This window comes from Branchiostoma belcheri, unplaced genomic scaffold (assembly GCF_001625305.1).
Source record: "Branchiostoma belcheri isolate BF01 breed outbred unplaced genomic scaffold, Haploidv18h27 scaffold47, whole genome shotgun sequence".
Taxonomy (NCBI): Eukaryota; Metazoa; Chordata; class Leptocardii; order Amphioxiformes; family Branchiostomatidae; genus Branchiostoma; species Branchiostoma belcheri.
Window position 1 is genome coordinate 1,648,771 of NW_017804098.1, and position 22,862 is coordinate 1,671,632.

The 22,862-nt window shown below is 39.9% G+C and overlaps 1 protein-coding gene across 4 annotated transcripts in view; it reads left to right on the top strand.

Moving 5' to 3' along the window:
- Nucleotides 1–22,862, top strand: part of LOC109479196 — a 46,470-nt gene that overhangs the window by 17,883 nt on the left and 5,725 nt on the right. Inside the window, exons 2-40 of one of the 4 annotated variants that reach the window (XM_019781087.1) lie at nucleotides 2,343–2,472; nucleotides 3,146–3,233; nucleotides 3,689–3,760; nucleotides 3,893–3,938; nucleotides 4,499–4,591; nucleotides 5,136–5,196; nucleotides 5,536–5,603; nucleotides 5,932–6,023; nucleotides 6,370–6,438; nucleotides 6,724–6,860; nucleotides 7,295–7,362; nucleotides 7,891–8,051; nucleotides 8,365–8,504; nucleotides 9,117–9,187; nucleotides 9,498–9,626; nucleotides 10,098–10,284; nucleotides 10,670–10,737; nucleotides 11,141–11,222; nucleotides 11,726–11,738; nucleotides 11,871–11,939; nucleotides 12,309–12,448; nucleotides 12,954–13,116; nucleotides 13,524–13,592; nucleotides 13,764–13,900; nucleotides 14,284–14,446; nucleotides 14,835–14,918; nucleotides 15,170–15,278; nucleotides 15,678–15,846; nucleotides 16,316–16,478; nucleotides 17,332–17,400; nucleotides 18,063–18,202; nucleotides 18,785–18,947; nucleotides 19,256–19,324; nucleotides 19,687–19,847; nucleotides 20,182–20,344; nucleotides 20,681–20,749; nucleotides 21,042–21,181; nucleotides 21,944–22,106; nucleotides 22,519–22,587. In XM_019781087.1, the coding sequence (XP_019636646.1) occupies nucleotides 2,343–2,472; nucleotides 3,146–3,233; nucleotides 3,689–3,760; nucleotides 3,893–3,938; nucleotides 4,499–4,591; nucleotides 5,136–5,196; nucleotides 5,536–5,603; nucleotides 5,932–6,023; nucleotides 6,370–6,438; nucleotides 6,724–6,860; nucleotides 7,295–7,362; nucleotides 7,891–8,051; nucleotides 8,365–8,504; nucleotides 9,117–9,187; nucleotides 9,498–9,626; nucleotides 10,098–10,284; nucleotides 10,670–10,737; nucleotides 11,141–11,222; nucleotides 11,726–11,738; nucleotides 11,871–11,939; nucleotides 12,309–12,448; nucleotides 12,954–13,116; nucleotides 13,524–13,592; nucleotides 13,764–13,900; nucleotides 14,284–14,446; nucleotides 14,835–14,918; nucleotides 15,170–15,278; nucleotides 15,678–15,846; nucleotides 16,316–16,478; nucleotides 17,332–17,400; nucleotides 18,063–18,202; nucleotides 18,785–18,947; nucleotides 19,256–19,324; nucleotides 19,687–19,847; nucleotides 20,182–20,344; nucleotides 20,681–20,749; nucleotides 21,042–21,181; nucleotides 21,944–22,106; nucleotides 22,519–22,587 (4,247 nt within the window). The remainder of the gene's footprint in view (nucleotides 1–2,342; nucleotides 2,473–3,145; nucleotides 3,234–3,688; nucleotides 3,761–3,892; nucleotides 3,939–4,498; nucleotides 4,592–5,135; nucleotides 5,197–5,535; nucleotides 5,604–5,931; nucleotides 6,024–6,369; nucleotides 6,439–6,723; nucleotides 6,861–7,294; nucleotides 7,363–7,890; nucleotides 8,052–8,364; nucleotides 8,505–9,116; nucleotides 9,188–9,497; nucleotides 9,627–10,097; nucleotides 10,285–10,669; nucleotides 10,738–11,140; nucleotides 11,223–11,725; nucleotides 11,739–11,870; nucleotides 11,940–12,308; nucleotides 12,449–12,953; nucleotides 13,117–13,523; nucleotides 13,593–13,763; nucleotides 13,901–14,283; nucleotides 14,447–14,834; nucleotides 14,919–15,169; nucleotides 15,279–15,677; nucleotides 15,847–16,315; nucleotides 16,479–17,331; nucleotides 17,401–18,062; nucleotides 18,203–18,784; nucleotides 18,948–19,255; nucleotides 19,325–19,686; nucleotides 19,848–20,181; nucleotides 20,345–20,680; nucleotides 20,750–21,041; nucleotides 21,182–21,943; nucleotides 22,107–22,518; nucleotides 22,588–22,862) is intronic. The other 3 variants (XM_019781089.1, XM_019781088.1, XM_019781090.1) reach the window with 3 other exon arrangements.

Sequence of the window (22,862 nt, forward strand, 5' to 3'; positions counted from 1 at the left end):
AAATCATATTATATTTCGCAAAGGACTTTAAAGATTTTTATGATTCTACTTTTGTTAGTGTGAAATTTATGCAAGTTGACAACGATTTTGTTCGTATTTCACGGCGCATTCTCATTGTTCTAGCTCCGCTCTCAGTTTTCAACTTTCTACAAGGTTGGTCGGATTTGCCCCACACCGACTTTGGTCGATACGTCCGATGTACAGAAGGGGGCGCTGCACCACGGCTCTGTGATAATGTAGGTTTTAATTAAGCAGGACTAGTCCAAAGGGTTGTAGTCAGGTCCGGGACTAGTCCGGGACCAGTGGACCTGCCGGACTAGTCATGCCCCTGACTCCCAGGACCACCTCGGACCGTTCTGTGTCTGACAGGACTAGTCCCAACCGTCTGGGACCTGCTGGGACCACCTCGGACTAGTCCGGACTAGTCCGCTGAAATTTCCTTTTTACAGAGGTATGATATAGACAACATAGCCGGCCTGGTTGAATTACCCGCGTCTTTAGAACTGGGCTAATCAGAAAACAGCCGAAGACCACCAAAACCCCAGTTCTACAAGCCTGCTACGGAGGCTAAGACATAACAAGCTCTGCTCCCAGGATCGGAGCACTAGTGTAGATCGATGCAAGTTTGTGTGGAGTTAATTTTGCGGTAGGATGGGGAAGGAGGCGTTTGCTGTGTACTATGAAGTTCACAATTAAAACAACTGTAGTAATACAGAAGACAGAACATGTGTTAGCTTTTTAGAGTTAGTTAAGCAGGGCTCTAGCCAGCTCAAGTTATTTTCCTGTCAGCCCAGGTTCGTGATTGGACCTGGGGGAGAGTGCTCACAATCTAGGGCCTGGGGAGCTCCAAAGTCTTTGAAAATGCAATTTCCCACATTTTGAGAGGCAAATCATGTGATTGAGAATGGTTGGTAGCACTCACTGAGTCCTTTGGATGTTTTTAAATTCTTACCCAAGATTTTTGTCCATCAAGGTTGACGGATTGGTAATACAAATTTTTCCGTCACACGTCAGAAAGTTCCTGCAATTGATGGAAAAACTGGTGCCAGCTAGAGGTCCGTGCCTAGTTAAAACCTCAAACCACATACACAAAACCACCGCAAATTTATCAGTAGTTACAGTAACCTGAGAAATTGAGTCTGACTGGAACAATGAGTCCCTCAGAAGCCGCGGCACTTCTCATGTGATTAGATTTACTTTTCTGTTGTGTCATGTTTTGTAAACTTTGCTCTTATTACGTTTATGTGCAGGTAAATAAGATAAAAATAAAAAAGGATGAGGTGTTTGCTGTGTATGAAACTTACGATTAAAACAATTCTCTGTAGTAACATAGGAGAGGACAGAATACTTGTGAGGTGATTGAGCAAGCATAAAACCACAGTGAATATTTCACAATTTACAGTAAGGCACCAATTTAATTTGTTGTTTAAAAAAAGGCCAAGGCACCCCATGATAGCCAGAAATGTTGCAATATGAGCCATGAAGTGAACCAGGCTCCTTTATAATTAAAACAGTAGATTTTGAACTTTTAATGAAACAATGTTTCATTGTTAGATTGAAAAACTTTTAACAACTAGGAAGAAACGGACTTTCTTCAACCGTTGGGGCCAAAATATGTCTTGTCATTGAGCATTTTGCAGTTGATTTAGAACAAAAATTTTTTTTCTTTGCAAATCAGAAAAAAAGACAGAGCAAATCCGAGAAACCACAAATTAAATTGGTGTGGCCTTACCGTAACCCAAGAAATTGAGTCTGACAGGAACAATGAGTCCCTCAGAAGCTGCGGCACTTCTCAGTGATTAGATTTAACTCCAGGCCGCTGCTCTCAAGACGGCCGATTGGAAATCAATCGAGGCCAGACAGCCAGGACAGCCGACTGCCACCGACTTCATGGACTATTTTACTGGGCTAAGTCAAGTGTGTTACTGGTATTGGTTAGCCTGTACCAGGCTTCAGGTTTGTCTGGGCTAAGTCAAGTGTGTTACTGGTATTGGTTAGCCTGTACCAGGCTTCAGGTTTGTCTGGACTGGGCTAAGTCAAGTGTGTTACTGGTATTGGTTAGCCTGTACCAGGCTTCAAGTCTGTCCGGACTCGGGCTAAGTCAAGTGTGTTACTGGTATTGGTTAGCCTGTACCAGGCTTCAAGTCTGTCTGGACTGGGCTAAGTCAAGTGTGTTACTGGTATTGGTTAGCCTGTACCAGGCTTCAGGTTTGTCTGGACTGGGCTAAGTCAAGTGTGTTACTAGTATTGGTGAAATTGAACTTAAGCCTCAAAAGAACCATATCTTCTACAGTATGTACATGTCTTGAAGAAATCTTAAAGAAATGCCCTTGATGTTGCAGATGCTGGTGCCCTTCTCCCTGCCGGCTAAGAAGAACAAGATGTCGTACGTCTTAACCGTCGACGACCACAAGGAGTTCAAGAAGATCCTCAGGACAAGGACCAACGTCTTGTCTCTCTTCGCCAAGTCAGGTGAGGCTGTAGGATCGAACGAATGAACAAACGAACGAACAAAGGAACAAATGAACGAATGAAGGAATAACTTGTATTTAGACTGGACAGCCCTGTCAGCCTTACAATATAGCTGCTATTCCCAGAGGTCCAGTGGGGGGTGAGGGGTGGAATCACTACTAGTAGGATATAAAAGTCCTGGTGAAATATACCAGGACTAATATTCCTGGACTATACTGAATACTGTCTTGTCACATGCATACAAGGAACTTGCACAATCACAAAACTGATATTATAATTTATGTGTAGAACAAACAGGTACACAAAGCCATCATCAATACTACATCTTGTCAGATTACTCAACCACAGTTTGCTTGAAATTGTAAAGAGTATTCATTGATATACAACATGATGATGTTAACATGCAATTTATTATCTGTCTGAGGATATTCTTTTGACATTGAGTAAATCTTTAGACTTCTTTTTTTAATGCAAATGGTTTCAAACTCACAGATTTACCACACTCACTTGTACCATGTGGTCTAAGATGTAAGCTCTAACTTACTCTAAGTCTAAGTACAACTGTTGTGCAATTAAGTTATCTTAAAGTTATCTTATATTTAAAAAAATCATCAATCTGTCTTTCCATTTGATTTATAACATAATATGTTTATTGTTTTGTTCTGTTTTGCAGAGAAGGCAGCCAGTCCCATCATGGACACCTTTGCTCAGGTGGCAGAAGACATGAAGGGACTCGGGACTCTGGTCTTTGTGGACTGCAGGTAGGGAAACTTCACAAGTTTGACAATCTCAATTGAATCTTTATTCGACATGTGTATGAATTGTGTTGCTCTTAACAACAGTAGGCACTTCTCTTTTTTCAACTAATTCAACATTCACTTTTAAAATCATGATAACCTAAAATCTGTGATAGACAAAGCGAAGACACATTCATGTGACAAACACGCTACTCTATAACATGAGAGTTGACATCAGTACTGTTAGGTCATGGTTTGTAGAATTTATTTCAACTGACGTTAAAGAACTTGCTGTATAACTAAACAGCTAAATATTATAATTACATGCATGAAAACTGTATAGTTATTACAATGTATATATTTTGCTCGACACTCATGACAATGAAAAGTGGCCTTCATACCTATTTGAGCTTCTCAAAACAAACAAACAAACCTGTGGCTTTTGTTTACTTGTATGTTTATGTTTTGACTGTTTGCAGTGACAAGGAAGCGAAGAAACTATGCAAGAAGGTGAAGTCCAACCCTACAACTTACGAGCTGAAACATTACAAGTAAGTCACTAGTGCACAAGTCATGTATTTCTGGAGATCCAATGTTCTGAATGTTACTACTTTAATTTTGTAGTTAAACATGAGAGGACTATGAAGAATGTCTGACTCATGAAATGTTTCATCTTCCTTCAGGGATGGTGACTTCAACAAAGGTTATGACAGACAAGAAACGTACAAGGTAGATAAACACTGTGTCTACTAGTACTAGTTTATTCCTTTTCCATTAGTATAATGTATTGTTTACTGTTTAGTGCTAAGATTTGTAGCCTATGAGGTTTCTCCAAATTCCTCTTAGTTCTTATAACCTTTGCTCGGGTGAAGAGAGCCAGCGTGGATGCCAGAACCTCTACTCCTCGACTAATGTTACTCACTCACACACTTTCTCACTATCTGATTTCTCATCTGTTGTTCACTGTGCCTCTAGGGTTAAACCTCATATGTGGATACTGAGGCTTGATGGTAGCCTGTCATGTGTCACATTGTACAGTAGAGGTGGTAGAAATTCTCCCCTATGTTTGTATTCATCTCTTTCATTAGGCATTACAAGAACAAGAACTTGTTGTTAGGCTGACTGATATGAAGGTTTATATTACCACATGTAGAATACCTGTTTACCTGCTAAGTTTACTGACTGTTTTTTCTCCCTCCTTCCTCACACTGTTGGTCTGACTGACACGTAGACCATACCGGTTTTCCTACTGAGTTTACAGACTGCTTTTCTCCTCCCTCCCTCCTCAGTCGATGATGAACTTCCTCCGTGACCCGACAGGTGACATTCCGTGGGAGGAGGACCCGACAGCGAAGGACGTCATACACGTGGACAGCGATAAGGTCAAGACATTTTACTTATTTCTTTGTTTATTCAATTATTTGTCTTGAGATTTATCATTAACACAATTATCATGTATCATATCCAGAATCATGATATAGTTCTGTGCCTGAAGCGGCGCTCTTTCTAACACGTACAGTCATTGAGAGTAATGGACTACTAACACAACAGTGAAACAACTGAATACAATGTCACTTGAAGTTTATGGCATAATCAGAGAATGAAGATTAAGCCTTGTAGGAGCGCTTGAGCACGTTGGCAGAACAATTACAGTGCCTGCACTAATCATGTAATGTGCATATCGCTTCAGCAGAATGTCTCACTTTAAAGTCCTCTTCTCGTATTTAAGGATGAAATCCCGTCAATGGTTTTCAAGTATTGCATCGGAAAAAATATCCTTTGCAAGTAGCAAAATTCTAATGTGATGTTGACCAAGCATCTAACGAAAACTGTGAAAAATCTGGGTTTTGCGCAGGTGCAGTACGTTCTGCTGACTTGCGGTGGAAATGCATGTTGTTTGATACAGTTGTATTCTGTTGTTTTCAGGCCTTGAACAGACTTGTGAAAAAAGAAAAGACGCCCATCCTGATTATGTTTTATGCACCTTGTAGGTAACTTTTCATGTCTTCTGGGTGTGTTAATCCTCAGTATGCCAAGATAACTGTTTGCTCTAACTTTTGTATTGATTATGGTGTTAGGCAGCTGCAGCAATTAGAAGGTTAAAGCATGGTATAAAAATGTTTGCAAGGAGAAAGATGAGATTAGTGCAATTTTACAGCTTGCATGATGGTATATTTAGACAGGCCTTTTGTATTTGATGGCAATGTAAATTGTCATAACATGAAGTCATGAATAAATGTAATAAATTCTATCTAGACAAAGAAATGATGAAGTGAAATTTAGCTTCAATTTTTTTTATATAATATATTTTTTTTCCTGATTTCAGGGTGTGGCCACTGTAAAAGGTTGAAGCCAGATTACGCTGCAGCTGCTACAGAGTTGAAAGGACAAGCAGTGAGTGCTGTTTATGTGATGTTATGCGCTTATTCTAGCGAGTTTGTTCAATCTAGGCCAAAAGGCATCTAATCTGGGCACTGAAATACAATTGTGTAAGTCAGTGGAAGTGGAAGGAAATTTAGGACTTAGAGACTGGTATTTGGCCAGTGTAATTGTGTGAGACATACTTTTGACATACTTTGTGTGTAGTAATAACCATAATCCAGTACTTAGTGATCCTCCTTTACAGTGCGTATCACACATGCAATACTGTACTCCAATGCTAGGGGGCAGTACTGCACTACAATGGAAATCACAGCATACACACATTTCCTTGTTCTTCTAGACCCTTGCAGGAATGGACGTGGACAAACCTGAGAATGAAGCTGTGAGGAGGCAGTTTAACATCACAGGATTCCCAACTATTCTGTATTTTGAGTAAGTAGTTCCTGTTTTCTTATTATAAGAAGTTTAGAAATATCTGAATGATGTAGAAGAAGTTTACATTTATACATGTAGCAGGTACAATGTTTGGAAGTTGAACTAATGCTGGTATATAATACCTAACAATTCTAGACACCAATCTACACTTTAATAAATAACAGTGAAGGCACTCCAGTTATGCTCTAATAACTGTAAAATTGCTTCTGAGACCTGATAAGCTGATTTTTTGTTTTTAGATTCCTGACTTTTTGTGCTTTAACTACTACATGTAGTATTGTAGATTTAGTTGATTGTCAACCTTACAATCTGTGATTTGACCATTTTTGTTTTGTGTTTTCAGGAATGGAAAGCAGAAGTACAAATATGGAGGAGAAAACAACAAACAAGGCATCATTGACTGGATGAAGGAGTAAGTATATATGTATATAACTACAATTTATAACATTTGGTACAGAAACCTAGACCTTCCAACAGAATGTTTTCTTGTAAAAATAAGTTACACAAACTACCTGTATCAGAAAGTCTGCATAGAAGTCCTAGAAAGTAAACCCAGAGGAATAAAACACTACTGAAAAAAGTCCTAGCGAGCACACCTTAGCCACAAAGGCCAGTGGGAATGGTCTCTTTGTCATTGTGTAAATCTGTTAAATGTTTATGTAATGTATAATAATGATAATCTCCCTCCCTCCCCTAGCCCCCAGCCTCCAGTAGAGAAGGCCCCAGAGCCAGAGTGGAGTGACGCGGACTCTGATGTTGTACATCTCACAGACGAGACCTTCGACACCTACATTGAGGAACACGCCTCCGTACTGGTCATGTTCTACGCACCTTGTGAGTGTCTAAAAATGTTTTTTCTTTGAGACCTTGTTTATTCATGAATCAGCCTGCTGACAACTTTCATAGATTCTGATTAGAAGTAACTGTTAGTCATAATGGAACAGGTCATGGTCAGACAAAATATAACAACATACAGGTTACATGATTGAAGTCCTACCAAGTCCATCAATACTCTAGACTGTACAATGCATTGTATGCACCTAATATATTTGATTCTTTTGTACAAGTATGTGTATTATATGCATATTTTTAGTAAGATCATCTCAATTCAGGTATGTACCTTAAGCTGCATGATTGTAAATGGTACAGTTTACCAGGTCCGGAATATTATTCTGACTCTGAGTGACAGAGACAAGTACTAATCATTATTAGTTGTCTCATGTTTCAATTTTTCAGTAACTGTTGTATAATTTCTAACCTGTTTACAGGGTGTGGCCATTGCAAGAAGATGAAACCAGAATATGATGAGGCAGCTACAACTCTCAAGCAGGACAATGTACGAATATTTTTTCTTATTTTTATTTTATCATCATCATAAGAACGTTTTACAGCTAAGTTTGTTAGCTTCTAGTCATACGAAAGATCAATCTTACATGAAAGGTAGGCGTGGCCTAAATCTGGTCAGACTGCTCCCAAACTTCAGCCAATCTTGGTGGGTTGGTGGTCAGGGGAAGGTTCTGAATGTGCAACCTGGGCTGGAAGTAAACATTTAACTAGAAAAGTAACATTTGCAAAGCAAATGCATAATGTTTACCTTCGCATATGGTCTGCTCTTCTTAGTCAAATACATGATTGTGCATTCATACATGTATATATGGCCAGACAGGAGTCTACATCCCTCCTATGAAATTGCAACATGATGTAACCTAACACCAGTTACCATAGTGCCAGACATCAACAAATCAGGCCATTGGCCAAGTCAGAGGTTAGTGTTTGGAACACTCACTGAAGACGAAGAAGAAATGTAGTAAAAACAATATGTTTTCCTTCGGTAAACATAATAACTGTTTCACCATTATTTCAGATTGACGGCATACTAGCAGCTGTGGATGCAACCAAGTCTCCTCAGGTCGCCAAAAGGTTCGAGGTCAAAGGTTACCCGACAGTCAAGTACTTCAAGGATGGAGAGGAGGCCTTTGGGTTCAACGACCGGACGGCGGATAAGATAGTCGACTTCATGAAGGAGTGAGTAGAGAAATGTTTTTTTGGGAAAATTTTAGGTGGTACTGCCTGTACTGGGCTCGAAATACTGGGTGCATGTGCACCTTACAAATTGGAGCTGTGCACCCAAATATTTTTGTAGGTATTTTTGTATTAAATAATAGTATGTAGGATATTCTTGGCATCAGAAAAACTAATAAAATCTTTGTTGTAGTACTTGTGTAAGATAAGCTCCCATTTCAGATTCAAGCTCAGAAGAGGAGCAGTAAGATCTGTATTATGTTTTGTTTTATATGGTGCAACCCAAAAAATTTTTGAAATATGTTTCCGTTCCCAGTCCGCAGGAGCCCCCCCCTCCCCCGCCGCCAGAGCAGCCCTGGCAGGACGTGGAGTCAGAGGTCGTTCACCTCGGGGACGAAGACTTCAAGTCTCAACTCAAGAGGAGGAAACATGCCCTCGTCATGTTCTACGCTCCGTGTAAGTACAAACAAACAAACAAACAAACAAATAAACAAACAAAGAAAGACCCCATGCTCTGGTCTCTTACTCTATGCTCTATACAGTTTTCAGTAAAATCTCTTATAGGTGCTGAAAACAGGATTGCACACAGGGTATAGGATTTTCTTCTAACACAACCAGTAAGGTTCTCACCTGCTTACGTTTCGATGTCTATCAGACACCTTCCTCAGAGCTTCTGACTGGAGTTCTGCAACTCGCCGCTATTTGTGGGGTAGTCTACCCCAGTGATGAACCGGGACGAGGGGGGATACAAGCTCAGCCACATTTGGGATTGCATTCTCGCCGCAAAAGCGCCACCTACTTTGACGTTAAATAGCGGCGAGTTGCAGAACTCCAGTCAGAAGCTCTGAGGAAGGTGTCTGATAGACATCGAAACGTAAGCAGGTGAGAACCTTACTGGTTGTGTTAGAAGAAAATCCTATACCCTAAGTATCTTCCAACCTGATGAAATTATTTACGGAAATTGGGGGGAGGATTGCACACATGTATCTATTCATCTCTATAACTCTTATATTAAATACATTAAGATAAGTTACACCAGTGAATTAGATAGATTATTTTATCCTGCAGGGTGTGGTCACTGTAAAAAGGCCAAGCCAGAATTCACCAGCGCTGCAGAGAAATACAAGGACGACACCAAGGTAACTTAACTTTCATTCTAACACATTTTGATAAAGCAAATACTGTTAATCTTTCCAGTTGTTTTACATGTATTTTTGTTGCTTAAAGCACTGTGAATTTGCTTTTATTTCAAAATATTACTTTGGTTCCAATGAAAATGAATACAAGCAATTCTGCCTAATTTACTTTTTAACTATCATGCATAAATTATGCTTTAACCACAAAATGAAGACAATTGCAAACACCCCTTTCCCCACCTACCACAAATTTTAAAATCACATCCCCACAAGCAGAAGTGGACTTAGTCTTACTGTATGTGATTTTGCCCAGGTGACGTTTGCAGCGGTGGACTGTACCACGCAGCAGGGGGTGTGTGGGCAGTACGAGGTGAGGGGCTACCCAACCATCAAGTACTTCAACTACGGCAAGAACCCCAAGGACTATGAGGGAGGGAGAGAGGTCAGAATGTTTTCTCTTCTGTAGCTCTGTTAGAATTGTATTTCAGTATAGTTTATGTATCTACCCTTGTTGTTTCTTTTTTGCCATACATTGTACCAGTTACAGTTGTTGAGAAATAAAAGTCAATTGGTTAATTGATCTGTATATTTATAGAGCAACATCGCTGAGTTTAAGGTTCATCTTCTGTGTTGTGGAGGAACGGTTGAACATTATTATCTCATTCTGTAAAAAGCTGTGAAGATTCGGCAGACCAATATTCTCAGCATGCCAGTCTGGAGAACTGAACCCCCATACAGTAACAGTTACTAGCTTGACAATGCTAGTAACTATACATGTATCTGTAGAACTGTAGAACTTTTTAAATTCTTGTGACTTGTACTTAGGCAAATGGCCATATACTACAATTTCATAATAATTGTATGTCACACGTTTCTTTATTTTCCCCTCTCCATTTTCCCTTTGTCCCTTCAGGAAGCAGATTTTGTAGCCTTCATGTCTGACCCCCTGAACCCGACGCCCCCCACCCCACCCCCTAAGGACCCTGCGGAGGAGTGGGCAGAGCTGGAGGGGGCGGAGGAGGTGGTCCATCTCCATGACAACACGTTTGAGGAGTTTGTACAGCAGCACTCATCTGTACTGGTCATGTTCTACGCACCATGTAGGTTTGAAAAGTCACTATTAGACAGTCACTATTCATTAGTCACTACTATTGAGGAAAGATTTGGTGTCGACAAAAGGGTTGTTTTTTTAGGTGTTGAAGGCCACCAATGTGACAAATCACTTATTGTCATAGTTAAGACCTTCTAGCTACAAATTTGGAGTCTGGGACACAAGATGATGTATTGAAAAACAAAGGATTGAACTAAAAGTCCAAACAAACACTTTAGCTTTGAGAAGCTTTCAGAAGGCATCCTCCATCTTTTTTCATTAGTTTTTTTTATTGGACCTGTTGGTGTTTACTTTGAATAATGAAAACTTCAAGTCTCTTTAATGTATAATTACTAAATGTATGCATTGATTGATGTGATAATGTTTTATTGCAGGGTGTGGCCACTGCAAAGCTATGAAGCCAGACTATGCCTTAGCAGCTAAAGCACTCAAGGAGGATGAGGTAGGAAGTCTTTTCTTCTCATGTCATTACATCAAACATTTTAGGAATTGTTTTCCCCTGTAAGAACCGCTAGTCTTATTGATAAGTATAGTAGGATCTGTAACATGCTCGAGGTGTGGCTTTCCTCAAACACAGGACCTCTGGCTTTATGTGCCATCTGAGAGGACGTCCCTAACTGTAGCTAGGTACTCATTTTCACATGAGTCAAGTGAGGAAAAAATGTAAAGTGCCTTTCCCAAGGACACAACACTGGGGCCATCCAGGGATTTGAACCCAGATCCTTAGTCAACAACTTTTACCACCAGGCCACAAAACCACCTTGCCTACTAGCTAAGGATTCGAACCCAGAACCTTCAGACTCTGAGACTACAATCCTAACCACCAGACCAACTTGTTGTTGCAGATACCCGGAGTTCTTGCTGCTGTCGATGCCACTGTGGACAGGGTCCTGCAGAGCAAATATGACATCACAGGATTCCCTACATGTGAGCTCACCTCTCACTTCTGACATCTCACCTCTGACATCTCCCCTCTGACATCTCACCTCTGACATCTCACCTCTGACATCTCACCTCTGACATCTCCCCTCTGACATCTCCCCTCTGACATCTCACCTCTGACATCTCACCTCTGACATCTCACCTCTGACATCTCACCTCTGACATCTCACCTCTGACATCTCACCTCTGACATCTCACCAACGTTCAAAATACCTTTACAGTTTATACAAAATACAATTTACTAGACATGTTTAAAAAGAGGTCCTGGACAATGCTTTATCTCTTTCCACATTTTGATACCAGTACCAATGTTGTAAACAAAATACTGAGCTCTGAAACTACACTGTCTTAATGCATGAATGGTGCTTATGAGATGATAATGTGTGTTGTAGTCCTAAGAAATGATGTTAAACATGACTTAGTTAAATTTATGCCTGAAATTCTGTTTACTAACATGTTCTTCTTGTCTACCCTACATTCTCTTGCAGTGAAACACTTCAAGTAAGTATCTTTTCATTCCTTGCACAACATCACCCTTTTAGTTTTGATTTATTTTTCTTTCAAATATCAGTAGTAAATCAGTGTTTTTTTATTTGACAAATAATTGTGGACCCGGTAATCCTACTTTTCCAGGGACGGAGAATTCAACACTGACTACAACAAAGCGAGAACTATGGACGCCCTTGTAGAATTTATGAAAAAGTAAGTTTGACTTCCCTTGATTCCCATCCTCTAATTACACACCACAGTTCTGTCTATGGTCTAAAAACTTCATAGTGCCAACAATAAGTAGTAAAATAATAATACTGACTAGATATTTTGACTTTTAGATGCCAGATAGTTACATGTAAACCTTAACTATAACTTGCTATGTGTTTAAGCTGTACCATTTTGAAAACAAGAATCAGTTGAAGTTTTTGAGGGTCTAACTTGAAAAGTAAAGACTAAACTTAAAAGACAAATTTATGCTACGATATGGGATTCCTTGGTCTACTTTTTGTCCTTCATTGGAATAAGGTCTTCTCATTTTTTTCTGCTTGTGCAAAAATAAATTTGGTAATTTTATTGCAGCCCGCAGAAGGCCCCTCCCCCACCACCACCGGAGCCGGAGTGGTCAGAGGTCGAGAGTGAGGTCAACCACCTGACAGACGAAACTTTCAACAGCTTCATCCAGGAACACAGCTCTGTACTGGTCATGTTCTACGCTCCATGTAAGTAACACAGCTCTGTACTGGTCATGTTCTACGCTCCATGTAAGTAACACAGCTCTGTACTGGTCATGTTCTACGCTCCATGTAAGTAACACAGCTCTGTACTGGTCATGTTCTACGCTCCATGTAAGTAACACAGCTCTGTACTGGTCATGTTCTACGCACCTTGTGAGTCTTTATGTTTACCAATTGAAAGTAAAACATTGTTTTTGCTCAGTTTCTTCCTCTTCTTCTTCTTCTCCAAACAGTGACCTATGACCTGACCAGTGACATGATTTGTTGATGTCTGTCACCATGGCGACTGGTGTTGGGTTACATAATGTTGCAATTTCATGGTCTCCTCTTACATCTTAAAACTTGTACATCAGACTGTGAATGTAAAACATATTGAGTTAACACAGTTAAAGCTGTTACAGTGATTGTGGAATAAACTCACATGTTAGTTTTTCCAGTGTGTATAACAGAATGGGCCTGATGTTTAAAATTTGTATGACATTTTTACTAGGGTGCGGCCACTGTAAGAAGATGAAGCCAGCCTACCAGGAGGCAGCAGAATTGTTGATGGCAGAAAAACCTGATGCAAAACTTGCCGCTGTTGATGCTACAAAGTACTCATCTCTGGGAACAAAGTATGAAGTCAGGGGATACCCAACTATCAAGTACTTCAAGTGAGTGTTGTTTTTTTTTTACATTTTTGTTTGTTTGGCATAACATATTAACTGCCTTTTAGGTATATCACATCAGTCTTGTACAGTAAATACAAGCTGTGTAAAACTCACCTGAGTTGAGTGAGAAAATAGGTGTAAAGTACCTTCCCCAAGGACACAACAGTGGGGCCTACCATGGATTTGAACCCAAAACCTTCAGATTCTGAGTCAACAACCCTAATGACAAGACCATAACCAGAGGTTGTTGGTTCTAATCCCATTGCAGAGACTTTGTAGTACCTGATCATGATTTCCATAATGTGTACACTTTTGAGGACACTATGCATATGTATTGAATGCTGTCTTATGTTGGTTATATAATAAATACTTGTTTGCTTTACAAGTTAAGATTTAAATTTTTTTTTCAGAAATGGAGAGATGGCCTTCCAATACCAGAAAGGAAGAACCACTGAGGACATTGTGGCATTTATGAAAGAGTGAGTTTAAAAAAAATGTTAGATATCAGAAATAAGGATAATAGATTATAATGTAATTTGGAATCTCAGAGCTCAAAATATACTCTGAAATTCCCTATATTACCAGTGAAACTATACCCAATTTGTGATTTTCTAGGGTTCAAAATTTCAGCTGTGTTTTATTTTTTCCAGTCCCAAAGAGACGAAACCGCCTCCTCCAGAGAAAGAATGGAGTGAGGAGCCATCTGATGTTGTGCATCTCACCGACGCAACGTTTGCTACCTACACACAGGAACACAGCCCTGTACTGGTCATGTTCTATGCACCATGTAAGTATTCCAGATCACCGTCACACATTAAAAAAAAAATCATATTCGCATAATAATATATAAATTCATCTTGTACAAAAGAACATAGATATGGAGTGTGTAGGAGAAAGAGTTTTTCACATTGTTTTAAATTTGTTTTGTTTGAAACAGGATAACGTACATATTTTTCATTTGGGTCATGATGAGATTGCTGCCACCAAATACTGCTGAAATAAAACCACTGAAAACTTTAAAGATTTAATGTAGTTTGGTCATTTTTAAGATATGAATTTTATTTAATTTTCCTGTACCTTTGAAAAATACTAGACTTGACGTGAGAGCGATTTTTCTGCTGTGTGATACAGGCTTAAGACCTGAACTTTTTGTTTCATTTAAACCACCAGGGTGTGGCCACTGTAAGAGGGCCAAGCCAGAGTACACGAAAGCAGCTGAGCTTCTGAAGACAGACGGCATCTCAGCCACACTGGCTGCTGTAGACTGCACCAAACACTCCGAAGTGTGCCAAACACACGACGTGAAGGGTTATCCTACCTTCAAGCTGGTCAAGTAAGTATCTGTATCAGTATAGCAGGTATAACCGACTTTCGGCGTAACACACCAGCTTCGCAGGCATGCGGGATGGCGGTAGCTGGCTACTACATTACACTGATAGACATGTTACACCTAACCCTTGAACATCTAATTCTAGACATTGTTTAAAGCTCTGTATCAGCATACAAACTGGAATACGCACATTGGCAGAACGTACTGCGCCTGCGCAAAACCCTGATTTTTCATGGTTTTGGTTGGATGTTTGGTCAGTGTTGCAGCAGAAGTTTGCCCGTTGCAGACGGTATCTTTTCCAACACAGCATTTAGAAACTACAGACGGGATGTTAACGTTATATTGCACAAATACGACCTTATATCAAACGTTCTGCCCTTGTTGTTTCCAGGGACGGTGCCCAGGTCTCTGACTACAACCTCGGTAGGACTTCAGAGGACTTCGTTGCCTTCATGCTCAACAGTCTTCCTAAACAGTAAGGATGTGTAACATCTACTAATTGTATAGTTTAAAATGAAATGTAATTCTGCTAGGTCACATATATCTGCTGCTCTGGACAAGTGCATCAAAAGTACCGGTACTCTAAATATTAAATAGTTAAGTTCTTTATTCATAGCCACTTTTTACACAAGCCAACATTTTCTTTGTCATGTCTGTCATCAGGGCAATTACGACTGTGCACTGAAGCTAGGTGTTGTTAGCAGTAACACCTTGTCTTCTTTTAAGGCCCAAGGAGGAGGCTAAACCTGAAGAACAAAAGAAGGAGGAACCAACTCAGCAACAAAAGGAACCAGAGAAGAAGGTGGAAGAACAGAAGAAAGAGGAGCCAAAGAAGGTAGACATTTGTACACCAGGCAGATAGATGACTTGTATGGTGCATGTCATAATCATTCTTGTTTTTTCAAGATGGGAAAGAATGTAGTATAGTATAGAATATGCACGTATAGCATACAAAAACATATACTGCAGAAATGTGTGGAGTATTTACAACATGCGCCCATTATTTAGCATAAAAATAAATAAAGTTAGCATAAAATCGGGCCAAATCCTACATATATCTGCATCATTATCTGTAAAATACAGCAAAAACTTATCACAACGATGAATACATCAGCTAAAACGTTAAAAATCAGTATTAACAGAGATGAATAACATCATAAAACCACTTAAGATACCTATACACTATCTAACTATATACACTAATGATGTAACATTATGTACATGTAATCTTCAGGAAGCTGAGAAACCAGCAGAAGAGCAGAAAGAACGACCAAAGAGAGAAGCACCGACTGATGAGTGGGCCTCGACCGACTCTGCCGCAGATGTGAACTTCCTGACTGCTGAATCCTTTGACCAGTTTGTGGCTGATCACAACTCTGTCCTGATCATGTTCTACGCACCGTGTAAGGCTCAAACTGTTTTTGCTAGTATGACACAACAATTATGTACCTTCTATATGGTCATTACAGAAGGGAGCTTTTTAGAGAAGCCAACAAATTCTATTCCAATTTTTTCACATTGCCAAAAAAAGAGAAAAATACTATCCACTAAACACACACATCACGGAAAAACTGAGATATTTCATCTTCCACTGTCTCAGAAAAACAAGGCAAACCTAACAAAGTTAAAACTAATTAGAACCAGCTTTTAGATAAGAATGCTACTGTGCTTCATTGTTTGTTTGTCCTTTTCCTGTTACTTGCAATTTGCCCTCGGGCAAGAATTTGCAACAAACTTTATGTGGCAAACTGCCCGTAATGATGATGATGAATTGGACAGTAATGACTACACTGTCAGGTTTCATTCTGTATGTATGTACTAGTTTTAGTTATTTTTACGTGTTGCCCACACTGAAACCTTTCCTTCCTCCAGGGTGTGGTCACTGTAAGCGGATGAAACCAGCGTTTGAGGAAGCAGCGACCATCCTGAAGTCTGAACTTCCCACGGCAAAACTGGCAGCCTTGGACGCTACTCAGTTCAGAGACGTTGGAACCAAGTATGAAGTCAGGGGATATCCTACAATACTCTACTTCAAGTAAGTACAGATAAATTTATTCCACCAGGATGTATGAGGAAAAAAAAAACATTTGCTTAAAACACTATCCATGGCACAACATCATCCCTGTCCTTGGTGCTGAACTCACTATCCATGCTACAGACAACATGCCTGTCCTTGGTGCTGAACACCATCCACACACGGGTAAACATCCCTGTCCTTGGTGCTGAATTCACTATCCATGATACAGGCCACAACATGCCTGTCCTTGGTGCAAAATTCACTATCTATGATACAGACAACATGCCTGTCCTTGGTGCTGAATTCACTATCCATGCTACAGACAACAACATGCCTGTCCTTGGTGCAGAATTCACTATCTATGGTACAGACAACATGTCTGTCCTTGGTGCTGAATTCACTATCCATGATACAGACAACAACACACCTGTCCTTGGTGCTGAATTCACTATCCATGATACAGACAACAACATGCCTGTCCTTGGGGCTGAATTCACTATCCATGATACAGACAACAACACACCTGTCCTTGATGCAAAATTCACTATCTATGATACAGACAACATGCCTGTCCTTGGTGCTGAATTCACTATCCATGCTACAGACAACAACATGCCTGTCCTTGGTGCAGAATTCACTATCTATGTACAGACAACATGTCTGTCCTTGGTGCTGAATTCACTATCCATGATACAGACAACAACACACCTGTCCTTGATGCAAAATTCACTATCTATGATACAGACAACATGCCTGTCCTTGGGGCTGAATTCACTATCCATGATACAGACAACAACACACCTGTCCTTGATGCTGAATTCACTATCATGAATTAAAAGTGGATTGATATTCTATTTCCTGTGTGTTTCAGAAATGGGCAGAAGGAGTTTAAGTACACTATGGGAAGGGCCACTCAGGACCTTGTCAAGTTTATGAAGAAGTAAGTTCCCTTTTATTGTCTGGTTTTGTCTTTGTTTCTTTTCTGTTCTGTCATCTGAAGATCTTAACTTTTTAGATCGCAATTTGAAGTATGCTTGTATAAAGTTATGTAACAACACAAAGTTTTATGCTCATTCTTGCTCTTGTTTGATATTAATGACTGCATGTTTAACTTTCCATGCTGATGTGTTATAAGATACAGGGTGACAAGGACAGAGACTTTGCATGCTGCATGCATCCTGACAACAGTCTTGACGGTATTCTGTTGTACATGTGATATGACAGGTAACAGTTGACAGACAGGTATTTATCATAATAGTGACTATAGACTTCACTGACACTGACAGCTTGTATGTAAAAGACTGACAGTACTGACGCAAACTCTCACTGAATTTATTATTTTGCAACTTTCTTTTGTAGTGTGAAGTTGTAGTTGTTTTTAGACTAATTTTGGCACAGGTAATGTTTGACATTCTTACTAGTACAATCACCACGATAATGTTATTTCCTAGATTTTATATACCAGGATTATGATGTATGTCATTTCCTTGATATTATTGTAAGTACAGTTGTATTATGGTGTTTTTAAGTTTGAACCACACTGTTACAACCTTGAAAATTGAAATGAAGTAGAAGATGATGAATAAAGACATGATTTTGCAGCCCCCAGGCCCCCCCTCCCCCACCCCCTCCTGAAGCCGAGTGGTCAGAAGTTCCGAGTGAGATCAACCACCTGACAGACCAGACGTTTGACAACTTCGTGTACAGACACAGCTCTGTACTGGTCATGTTCTACGCTCCATGTAAGTAGAACACTTTTCTGCAAAGAGAGAAAATTTATCAATAGTCTTTTTAGGCTGCCTTAGTTTCTTTTAGAGCTTTTACAGTTACAGCTAAGTTTTGTCAGGTGTGGATGGATAGACTAGTGAACATGAGACCAAGAGATCATGGGCTCAATTCCTCTTATTCCTTGTAAGAGTTTGTGTCTTTGGGAAAGGCACTTTAAACGCCTTTCCTCACTCCATCCAAGCGTAAAATAGGTATCTGACTTTGGTTGGGGAGGTACATGTAAAAGACAGTGGAAGGAGAGGGATGGGCTCTGCCTTCCAATACTGTGCCCTTGCGATATCTTGCTATCTTGCGATAGTTCTTTCCTAGAACTATCGCAGGGTGGAACTCGCTGTCACCAAGTACAGTAGGAGCATCATCATTAGATAGCTTTAAATAGTGTTTAGATTTAGATGTTCAAGGGTTAGATGTAACAAGTTGATCGGTGTAATGTAGCCAGCTGCCTCCGTGCCGCGTGCCTGTGAAGCTGGTGTGTTACACCAAAAGGCGGTTATACCGGCTATACAGATACAGATCTTTTACCTTTTTCTTCCCAGGGTGTGGCCACTGTAAGAGGATGAAACCAGCGTACCAGGAGGCAGCAGAGCAACTGAAAAAGGAAAAACCAGAAGCCAAACTGGCAGCTGTGGACGCCACAAAGTACAAGGAGTTAGGACAGAAATATGGGGTCCGGGGATACCCCACTCTCAAATACTTCAAGTAAGCATTTCAGTACCAAGCAGTTTCAAGTTGATTTCGGAAGCTTGTCTTGGTCCTTTGTACTATCCAAAAATTGTGGTTGATTCATAATCAACTTTATGTTAGCACTATTCAATTTCAAGTACTAAATTCTCGAATGAATTTTCCAAAAATACTAAGATATGGTACTATTTGTTAGCCTAAGATTATAAACATACGCATATGTGTACATGTATATCACACTCAGTTGTGTATATTAGCCACTATTTTCTGAAAGAGTTTAATTAAATGTTCTGAAAGTTGTTCCCTCCCTTCACTGTTTCCTACAGGAATGGACAGGTTGCGTCTGACTACAACAAGGGCAGGAGCAAGGATGATATCGTTGCCTTTATGAAAACGTAAGGAGCAGCTCAGATCACTTTCTGCTCCTATTGTTATGTGTGGTGGTTACTTGGATTGGTCCATTGTAATTTTGACACTTTTCCCAGAGCTACTAGAAGTGTGATTAGACAGACTACATGTAGGTCTCTACAAGCACAAGTGCTAGTAACTTAGATCAGCTCCTAGCAATGTTGTAGCTTTTCACAGCCCTACATGTAGTTTTACATAAGAAGTTACTCAAGCAACTGGATACAACGTACATTTTGAAACTGGACATGGATAGATTTTTAATTTCATTACCCATGGACTTACATGTAGTTTAGTTTACTAGATGTAGTCAATAAAGTATCACCTCTACATCATATAACTTCTCTTCCAGGCCACAGACTCCCCCTAAGGCAGAAGAGCCGAAGGAGGAGAAACCTGCAGCTGCTGAAGGTGACGGCTGGGAGAGCGGCGATGTTCACCACCTCACAGCCGACAACTTCAACTCCTTCATGCAGCAGCACCACTCTGTACTAGTCATGTTCTACGCTCCATGTGAGAAATGTCTTCATGTTTGTGTTTGTTTGTTTGTTTGTTTGATGTAACTGGAAAGGACCCAGTTGTTTCCAGAACCGTCCTTTATCCACCACCATGCTCAGGCACAGGGATATCCAGAACTGTATCTTGTCAAATATACATGTACGTTTTTGGATACACACTCAGAGACTATCCAGATCCGTCCCTGATTCTTACCCCTTGAACCCATTCAGGCATAGAGCTAGATAGGCATGATTATGGATACTGCAGCCACTCATGTTGTAACAGTACAAGTCAACATATAACAACTTGAATTGTTGATCTTTGGTTAAGAATATTTGTTGCTTTCCAGGGTGTGGCCACTGTAAGAAGATGAAGCCAGCGTACGTTGAGGCAGCACAACAGCTTAAAAAAGAAAAACCAGAGGCAAAACTAGCAGCTGTGGACGCTACACAGTACGGAGACCTGGCCAAAAATTACGAAGTCCGGGGATATCCTACACTGAAGTACTTCCAGTAAGTCATGGTTTTTAAGTTTTTAAACTTAATTATTTTGTTTATGTCAACTGTAAAAAATAAGACCATTACTTTTTAAAAATGGTGAATTTGAAGAGATCAACATAAATTTAGTATCAGTAATCTCAGAGATATGCAGGTTTTCAAGACATTCTTGAAAAAGTATCTTGATAGAAAAAGTCATGGTAACTTTTTTAAAAGTCTAAGGGTACCTGACAACAGAATTATAAGAGTTGACTCAAACATTTTGTATGTCTTTGAGCATAAAAATGTTAAATTATTAATTAAGCACATGTAGGCAGTGTTTAAAAGAGTAAATGTTTGTTTTTGCTCCAGGGATGGGAAGGAGGCCTTTGCATACAAGAAAGGAAGGACCACAAATGAACTGGTATCTTTCATGAAGGAGTGAGTACAGATCAACAAATTCTTTCTATCTAATATATATCTATAATTTGTACTCTTTATGAATATAGTATAGCATAGCTTAGAACGTACATGTACAGATGTACTATTTGTTTAGTAGTTCTACCGTATTCAACATTCTGCCATACATGGTACCCGTTGAACCTATATGTAGAATTTTGATAGACTCAAACCAGCTAGTAATCTTATTACTGCCATACATTGTACCTTGTTACAAATGTACATTGTTACAATCGTGGTGCAATAAACTTTGACTATTTTCTCCTTACTCCAGTCCCCAGGCCCCCCCTCCTCCACCCCCACCGGAGCCTGAGTGGTCAGAGGTCCAGAGTGAGGTCAACCACCTGACAGACGAAACTTTCAACAGCTTCGTCCAGCAACACAGCTCTGTACTGGTCATGTTCTACGCTCCATGTAAGTAACACAGCTCTGTACTGGTCATGTTCTACGCTCCATGTAAGTAACACAGCTCTGTACTGGTCATGTTCTACGCACCATGTAAGTAACACAGCTCTGTACTGGTCATGTTCTACGCTCCATGTAAGTAACACAGCTCTGTACTGGTCATGTTCTACGCTCCATGTAAGTAACACAGCTCTGTACTGGTCATGTTCTACGCTCCATGTAAGTAACACAGCTCTGTACTGGTCATGTTCTACGCACCTTGTGAGTCTTTATGTTTAACTTAATATTAACATTATAATAAAAAAACTGGATACTACTAATACTATCACTACTACTACTACTGCTACTACTACTACTATTACTACTACTACTACTACTACTACTACATACATGTACCACTACTACAGTAATACCACAGTGACTACTACTACATATTTAGAGTTAAAACTTTTGATCCAACACAATTCAGTTCTCTCACCTAGAGCTTTCGACCAGTCACTCTGGTCTTGGTCGGTAGACTGACCTAGTGAGGCTTGTCAGGTGGCTTCTCTGAAGTGTAGCTTTTTAGGCTAGCCCATACAATATGTACTAAGCAAATATGACATTTTTCACACAAAAATTTGTGGAGCAAATATGTGTTATCATGTGTATTATTTGATTGTTGTGATTTGTATTGATTATTATGTGATACCCTGCATCCATTCAGCCGTATAAAGGCTGTAACTGCACGTACAGGTACTGTTTGGCCAATAAAAACCATTTATTATTTAGGGTGTGGCCACTGTAAGAGAATGAAGCCAGCGTACCAGGAGGCAGCAGCAACGCTGAAGACATCCGACCCTGCCGCCAAACTTGCAGCAGTCGACGCCACGAAATACGCAGCTTTGGGGAAAACATATGGAGTCAGGGGTTACCCAACTATCAAGTACTTTAGGTAGGGTGTAGAAGCATTTTTATCCAATTTCTGTAGTGTTCAATACATTTACATGATTGTATGGCTAGTGGTATTTTGTAACTGCCCTAGGCCTTCAGTATATCAGTCTAGCTTCTGTATCTGTTCAACTAGTATAACAACCTTAAGCCTAAAACATTGGCTTTGATGCCAGCTTTTGAGTTATGTTTACAAGAAACAAAAAACACTGTAATGTCCTTCATAATCATATGCATATGGCATTTGCTTACTCGTGCTAGCTAGTAAATATAGCCCTATTGTTTTTGGTAACGACAAGTTCTCTACAATATATGTAGTTCTCGGAAGGAAGAAATTCTTCTGAAATTGAATTTTTATTGAATGAAAGCAGTAACTGTTTTTTAAGTTAAACTTTTGTTTTTGTGTTGTTTAACAGGAACGGTGAGGACATACAGAAGTACCAGGGAGCCAGGGACGCCAACAGTCTGGTGCAGTTCATGAAAAGGTCAGCCAAACTGAGCTATTTTTCCCACATAAGGCCATGTTGATTTGATTATATGGATGACATCCTCCGGGAGCCCCAAAACTGATGCGCGCGTGCAAATAAAAAAAAAGTTTTGCAAAAAAAAAATAGTTCTTTTCATTATGAAATATACGTGGTCATGAGGGTTGAGCAAATGGCACAGAGTATGGTTTGGCGAATAATCTAGTCTTCAAGTTCATTTCTGTACAATTTCGTCTTTTTTCGTTTGATGTTGGCATTCTACGACATTGGTATAG